This window comes from Macrobrachium nipponense, chromosome 30 (genome assembly GCF_015104395.2).
Source record: "Macrobrachium nipponense isolate FS-2020 chromosome 30, ASM1510439v2, whole genome shotgun sequence".
In the NCBI taxonomy this organism is placed as follows: Eukaryota; Metazoa; Arthropoda; class Malacostraca; order Decapoda; family Palaemonidae; genus Macrobrachium; species Macrobrachium nipponense.
The window spans coordinates 178665-187014 of NC_087218.1; the positions used below are offsets into that span (position 1 = coordinate 178665).

An 8350-nucleotide genomic window follows, 5' to 3' on the forward strand; every position below is an offset into this window, starting at 1 on the left:
CATCTCCAAATTTCAGGATGAACAATGAAACTGGCTCTACAGTATATTGGTAAATAAAACAAAAACAGGATGAGCGAGAAGACTCCGAAGCGACATCCGAAGAATGAGCACTGAAGAAGTTTGTGTAAAGACATTATAAGTTTTAACAGAAAAACCGGCGAGAGAAAAACTAGACCGACTCTCCATGATAATCTGAGAAAACATTAGAAAATCAGGAAATTATTCAAGACTGGTCGTGAATACAGTCCGTATTGAAGCTACCGTAATTAACTTGCGTTAATTCGATTTTACGATGGGGTTAGTATTTAAAATCGGAACTACATTGCAAATAAGTCTTCCTATATCTCTCGCGCAGCTGGCGTAGGCAGCATCGTGCATCAGAGAGCGAGATTGTAGGGTTTAAAATAGAATTTAGGCCAAAGCCGAATATTGGGAACTATGAGGTCATTCAGCGCTGAAGGAAAATTGACAGAAAAATGTTTGAAAAGGTGTAACAGAAAGAAAACCTCTCTGTTGCACAATGAGTCAATTGTTAGGAGAGGGTGGAGGAAAACAGCATAGTAGAGAAAAAAAAAAATGAAATCAGGAAAGTAAGAGAGAAGAGAATATTACAATCGTCTAACTTCTCCACCTCCATAAATTTGCACCCTCTTCTAAGTTAAAAGGTATTATCTTAATGATAATATACTCGTATAACTGCGTACAGCTATGAACAACCGAACGAGAACTTGATGCTAATACGATCGAATCCTATAGCAACATCACTTTATTGTATTGATCGGCGTGCGAAAGTAATCGAATCCGATAACAACGTCTGTTTATTGTATTCATCCGCGTGCGACGGTAATTACTTTATTCATGTTATAAATGTAGCTGAAGCTGATAGGCAAAATTACGTGCATCAGCAATCTGGATAGAGGTCCCAAGCTTTTGTATGAATTCAAACGCAGCCGTGGTAAAATAAAGTAATAGCATGAAAGAGCTCGTTTACTGTTGTTTCACACCGGTAAAGATTAATCAAGTGTAAGGTTCGTAATACCTATGAAAACGAGTGAAAAACGAACGGAATCGTTAAATTTACGCATCTAAAGCCGAGGGAAAACTAGCTTCCAATGAGACGTATTAGTCAAATTTTTGGCCTTAAATTACATCGTAAGACGAACCAGCATGACTTCGTTTTATAAGTTAAGTATTCCAGATACTCATTATGGTAACTAGGAACAAAAACATTAGCCGAGAGAGTGATATGGTTGAAATCTGGAGCCAAGGAAAAAAAGACTAGCCGGCATCATTGTCTGTTTAAGCCACGCCTCCTTACAACAGTGCTGTTTTGACAAGCTTGTGTAATTGTAATTTAATTGAAAGTAATAAATTACATATTTCAATTTAATTGAAAATTAATAAATTACATATTTTAAGGTAATTAAATTAACTTTATTAGGCCAAATATTAATTTCAGTTGTCACTGTAATTTAATAATACAACTGGTAATTCTTTTGTAACTGTAATTGACATAAGCACAATGTAATTACTGACAGCCATTAGTCTCTTAAACGTATGAAGACGTCATACAACGAATTCCTTATAGTATCTGACATCTAAATATATGCCACAAGATACCAGTATTGACTATGTTAAATGTCCAACATAGTTTGAAAACACGTTTCCTTCAAGAAAACACGTCTCCTTCAAGACGACAAACCTGGCCTAAGTAAGGAAGAGTTTGTTACGTTAGTTAAGCTAACCAATCATGACAACAATGAGGTGATACGGCGACGCAAACCCGTATTCGCCATCAGCTGATTCCAGAGCGTGAAGACTGCCGAGTTAGTATTTATACTACGCTAATATGATGATACATACCTACAATACAATTAATGCTTTAGTCTGACAGAATCTGATCTTCATTCTGTTCGATTACATTCATATTGAATTATACTAAGATCGGATTCTCGTTCGTTTCAATTACACCTGTACTGAATTATCCGTAGTCAGAATGCCTGAGCCTAAAGCGTTAGCCACTATAAAAATCACTCTACCGTTATGTAGTACAGCGAATACTTTTGGCTAGGCTAGGATACTGTACATTCATACGATACATCATCGTGAACACTAGGCTAGTTAATTTTATTCGATTTCTCTACATAACGAATTATCGTACATCGATATGCGTTGAACAGAGAATTAGTTGATATTAAAAAATTACGCTATCGTATTATCGTATAAGTAGAGGAAAGTAACCTTAAAGACGAAGGATAAGTATTCAACCCTTCAGAACCCGACAGACCCCGAAACCAGATCTGGACGGCCAACAATGGCCTAAAAAGATTCTGACGCAAGGAACTCGAAGCAAGAAACACCCAAGAGGCTCTAAGGATACTGTCCCCTCTATAAACTACTACTTATAATAGAAACCGACCGGAAGAACCTGCACTTCTCTTCCTAAACACTATTTAGCCTATTATCCCTACTCGTCTGTATCTGACCTAAATTTTCATCATCCTGAGAACTTACAAATCGAGAGGGGAAATCTGCTGCCAACACTGCCTGCTCCGCGCCGGGGGGGCCGGCAGAACCTACCCACTCGGAGGCTTGCGGTTCTCCATTATTACCCCCAGCAACCCGTTAGGGCTGGTTCTGGAACAGGTAGGGGGGCTGAAAAAGAACGATTAGAATTCACTATACTACTAGTATCCACTATCTCTATTTTGGTTAAATTATTCGTCAGGCTAGAAATATGCTTAACATACTAGATGATGACCTGTCCACTAATTCTGGAATAACTAACTAATGTTTCGTTGTCTCCTGACCAAGACAAACATCTCTGACTAGTATTGCACTAAACCTTTGTACACAAAATAACGAAAAAAGAACGTCGATCATGTATGCGGGTACTCATCCTACGCTTGAAGGGCGTGCAGAGCCGATGAGCACCAACATATCCAGCAGTAGAAAGCTCGATCGTCGAACTGTAGATGAAGTAGAAGCAGAGGCGTTTGCAGTCGGCGACAACGTTATTTTAGAGCCGATGAGCACCAACATATCCAGCAGTAGAAGGCTCGATCGTCGAGGCGTTTGTAGAAGGCGATGACGTTTATTCCTAACTTATCCACAGTGAGTACAAAGTAGCTATCCAAAGTGAAACGGGAAAATTCGTTGTTTGTAACCAAGATGCGAAAACTCTTTGAGTGGGGTCGGGCTAAATGACCAAAGTTCGCCTGATGTGGGACTGATCCGCACAGCAAGGCGAACAAAAAACAATTGCGGACTGAGGAGACAGGCTACTGGTGGCAGGTATTTGCGGCAGCGTTGCCAACGGTAACACAGGTAACTCATTTGACTAGACTTTTACCTGCAGCGTTGGTAACATGACAGTTAAAATTACCCACTTAGTGGGTAAATGTGTGGGGATATAGTTCGGGCTGGTCAGTGACCAGGGCTAATTCTTTTTTTTTTTTTCTTTAAGTTTTTATTCAATAAATTATTTACAAACATTACATAAATCCAGAACTACTATATTTCCATCTAAAATACATTGCATTTATGTTACAAAAATTCTTTGTGAAATATTTTAACAATTTCTCTTTCAAAATGGCCTTGATATCTCTCTGGTTTTTATAATCGAAGCTTTTATTCTATTATATAATCAAAACGTTCAGGCACATTCTTGTCTTTGAACAACCATATATTTACAATATAACTTGACAAAATTAAAGTTTGCAGTGTTCCTTTGTTTCCTCGATGACTCTGGGAAATCAAAATACATAATTCTATGAAATTGCAGTGAATAAAATTACAAAATAGCTTCAAAACTCCTTTTAACCATATTATTACATTTGCAATTCTCTTGCAGAAATATACCATATGAATATTTGATTCCTCAGCATCACAAAACTGGCAATGAGAATCTTGAATTTTTTTCATTTCTTTTAACCTTTTTTTATTGGGTAATATTTCGTGAATATATTTATATATTATTTCCCTATCAGCAGCAGAAAGAAATTTCATCATGTGATGTTTCCCAAATCAGAGGCCAATTATAAAGGGGGTATCTACTCTCAACAGTTGGCTGTACTTTGGCAATAAGTTCACATATATAGTTCTCGATTTAAGAAAGGAAAATTCTGAAATGTTTTACATTTCCTAACTGTTCTAAGACCTCAGAATACATAGGTGCCATTATACATGAATTGTCTCTTTGTGTTGAATTTCCGGTAAACAAGCCCTTCATATGTGATTTGTTTGAATAATTTGACACAAAATTGTATTTCTCCTCACAGTGTAACTTTCTTTAAGAAAGAGGCAGCTAGAATACTTTGAGTCTTCCATAAAAGACTTACCATTCCTATCCCTCCTTCAATCTTTGACTTTGTTAAAGTGTCTCTTTTGATGAATTCACATTTTTTCCCCCAAATGTAAAAGAAAATTTCTTTACTTATTAGTTTTGCATATTTGACAGGCAAAGGGTAAATATGGGAAACATACCATGTCTTTGAAAATATCAAGGTATTGACAATAACAGCTTTTTGATGAAATGTAAGTCTTCTGTTGTGAAAGCTCGCCAAAGTATTCTTAATTTTTTTACATAATATATTTGTCCACGAAGAATTAACAGCCATTTCGTAATTATCAGAAAATAGAATTCCCAAAGTTGTAAAAGAACCTGTATATCCTTGAAGCCATGATAAAGGCCAAACAGACCTATCCACCCCATGGGCCTAATCCAAATATTTTCGTCTTATTTTTATTTAGCATGCAACCCGTGGCTGCTTCAAATTAGCACTATGTGCTAATCTCCAAAATTCCCTTGTCACTGGCAACGAATATTTGTATCATCGGCAAACCCAAGAATTTTAAGGTGGTTATCATTTGGTAAGGGCAAGTGTTCAAAAAAACTATTTCATTTTATAGCAAGATACAGAAGTTCCTGGAAAACAGCATAAAGGAGCATAGAAAAAGGGCAGCCTTGTCGGACTCCCCTCTCCACACTAAAATATTTACCAATGTTACCATTAACAATGCATCAACTTCCAATATTTTTGTATCAAATCCTAATGCAGGAAATCAGCTCTTCACAAAAACCTAGTCTTTCAAGAATCCGAAGTACAAAAAATTAATATCAACACGGTCAAATGCTTTCGACAATCAAGATTTAAAATAGCACCTTGAACTCTTTTCTTACTACAATAATACACAAATACTCTAATTAAGTATTACATGTATTTATGGATCTTCCAGTCACACAAAATTGTTCGGGACTGATAAGGTTGAAGATAACTGTTTGCATTCTTTCGCCATTATCTTAGCAAGGATTTTATAGTCACAGCACAACAAAGAAATTGGTCTCCAAATTAGTCAAAGCCACTCTCATCGCTGCCTTTCGATATGAGAGTGACCAATGCAATACTCTGACTCTTGGAGAGAGTTTTCATTTCTATAATATTTTCAAGCAATAGCTTTAGTTCATCCTTAATATAATCTTTCCAAAATACCTTATAAAATTCTATTGGATGCCATCTATACCAGGACATTTATTGTTAGCAATGGAACGAATAACACACGTATCTCTCTGAGAGATATATTCTTATGAAATATATCATTATCAGAATCAGTCAATTTTTTCTCTACAAACTGCATAAAGAAGTTTTGCATAGGTACATCACAAATGTTTTTCCGGTAAAGTTTTTGGTAATACCTGAACACATAGTGTTCAATGGCCTGGCTATTTGTAAGAACAGTACCTTCATCAAGATTCGGAATTATGTTTCGTTCTGCGACTATTTCTGTCACGACCTTTTACTATTTATTGCTCTTTGCTGTCCAAGAAGGTAAGAGGAGGCTTTTTCCCCTTCAATCCTGTCTTGAATTCTCAATCGTATTTTAACCCCTTCTAAATCTGAGATTTTAGATTGTTTATTCTGTCTTTGAGAATACTAATGTCTACACAATCTGCATATCCTGACACATTAAGTTTCGTGTATCATTTCTTTAGTTTTGCTTTGAAATAACTGAGGACGCCATACTTCTGCCCGCTAATCCTTTGACCTTCTACTGACGATTGTTTTGATTTCTGGTTTCACAAATCATTCCACCGATTACTGATCTGATAGAAATTCCTTTTACGTGTTTTCAAGAATGTCCACCAACCTCCTAAACTTTTCTTTAATTTCCTCGTCTTTTAGTAAACTAGTATTAAGTTTCCAAAATGAGTTTCCAATACTAATGTTTGGATTAATCTTAATTTTGCAAATGACAGCGGAATGATCAGAAAATGACACAGGTAGCATTTCGCTTGAAATTACATTGTCTTTGAGCGTTTGGCAGTACAATCTATCAATGCGCGAAACCGTAGTTTGTGCGTACATAAGTATAACTGGGGTTCCCTGTTATGCAAAACCATACATCATTAAACCTAAGGGTCCTAATTAATCTGAGCAGTGATTTCGACACGTTTGATTCACTATTATTAGAATGTCTCTAGGACTCAAAACACAGTTCCAGTCACCTCCCATAATAGTATGGCTATTATCATACCGTAAGTAGTAGGGCAATTCCTTGTCAAAAAGCTCTTCCCGTTCCCTTGTATGTTATTGACCTGAAGGAGCATAAATGTTAACAATACGAATCTTACTACCATTCACCTCACCATGTACAGAACATATTCTAGAATCTCCACTTCTTTCAACATGCTTAATTACAAAATCTAAAGTCTTCTTGATGAGAATACAGGTTCACCTTTACGACAAATGGCTGGATTGAAAATTACATTATACCTGTATGACAAAACTCTATATCTTTAATATCCTTAACATTGTGTTCTTGGACTAAAAGAATGTCTATTTTGTTAAAGGTGTTAAATGAGTGTAGCATCTCTTGTTTTTCATTCTATCATTAATACCGTTAATATTAAGGGTGGCTATCCTAATGAATGTTAGTTATTATGAGATTTTCTTTTACTCTTTTTGTTGCATTTTTACGTTGCTTTCGCTTTTTGTTTACTTTCATGTTTTCCTACAATTCTTAAATTACAGTCGGACTCATCGGTCATTGTGGTTTGATTATCATTATTACATTTTTTACTTACTGGTATTTCATTTTCGATCGAGCAAAAACTTTCTTGTTCTGACATCGTGTCATTAGCACCTTTATAATAATTGGAACTATTAAAGGGTGGTAACATAAATCGCCTGTTGGATTTTGTATATCATCTTGACTTCTGGAGGGGATGATTGAGCTAAATATAAATCTTGACTCATAGGATGCGCTGTGTCGGTGTTACTTCTGTCTTCGTCAACGTTGCCTTCAAAATGTCTTGATTCTTCCATGACGTCACAAGATCTCATATCATTCTCACTAGGTGAAGCTTCGACCAGGATTACTGTCGGGCGAACAAACGTTCGCCTCCTCGGATATTGTTCCGTAGGTTGCAAAAAGAGGTACTGCATGCGTCTCAGTAGTTCGTGTTTGAGGAAGCATCTTGCATTCAATACGTCTGTCCACCATTAAGCTCTAAGGTCCCATTTATAGGGGCCAAACTGTTTTCTTCAGATACAGTTGGAGGAATGTCAATGTCATCTCGCAGGTCAATCAAATGGCAAGTCTCCATCAGCGTTTCGGATTCCGTTTGCAAGTCTGGTTGGCCGTTGGATGCTGGGTTACTTCCGACTTCGACAGGACGGTCAATTATAGAAGTGTTGTGGGGCATCCCTTCACAAGTTCGAACGGTCTACTGGGTCCTGGCGGCTTACTGGCATTTCATTTCCTTTATTTCTTGATTGCCAGATAAATGAGGGAAGTCTACTTCACTAATGATATTTAGTCTTTGTGTAATTCCAACTTCACATTCATTAGCAAAATGGCTGGTTTGCCCACAAAGTCTACAAGTTTTAGTCTGCCCTTTATAGTATATATAGATATAAACCTTGGCACATTCAACATATAAGAAGGAAGGAATCTGTCGTTAATTATCCATAGAAACTGTTCTGACACCATTATCAATACCTTTGTATCTTCCCAGACTTCGAGTGTTCTTCTTCACATAACTCACTGTTCCGTATCTGGAAAGAATGTCATTCAGCATAAAGTCAGTCATTTCAAAAGGCACATTTCGCACTGTTACCATACGACCTGTAAGTTGACAAATTCCTCAACTCGGATTTTTAGTCGTCTCTTACACTGATTTCTTTGCCACCGAAATCTTCACAAATGTTTTTCATATTTCTCTCTTGAGCTTAATTTAACAATTAATCTAGTTTTCCCCAAATCTGCAATGCCCTCAATTTCATCGTCCTGTATACGTAAAGTATCATCAAGAATTAAGGGAATGCCGTCTTCATAAATTGCACCCACT

General features: G+C 36.7%; 1 protein-coding gene across 1 annotated transcript in view; it reads left to right on the forward strand.

Moving 5' to 3' along the window:
- Positions 1-7423, forward strand: part of LOC135201950 (glucose dehydrogenase [FAD, quinone]-like) — a 46890-nt gene extending 39467 nt beyond the window's left edge. The window contains exon 12 of the mRNA XM_064231229.1: positions 7358-7423. Within this exon, the coding sequence (XP_064087299.1) occupies positions 7358-7423 (66 nt within the window). The remainder of the gene's footprint in view (positions 1-7357) is intronic.
- Positions 7424-8350: the final 927 nt, after the last annotated feature.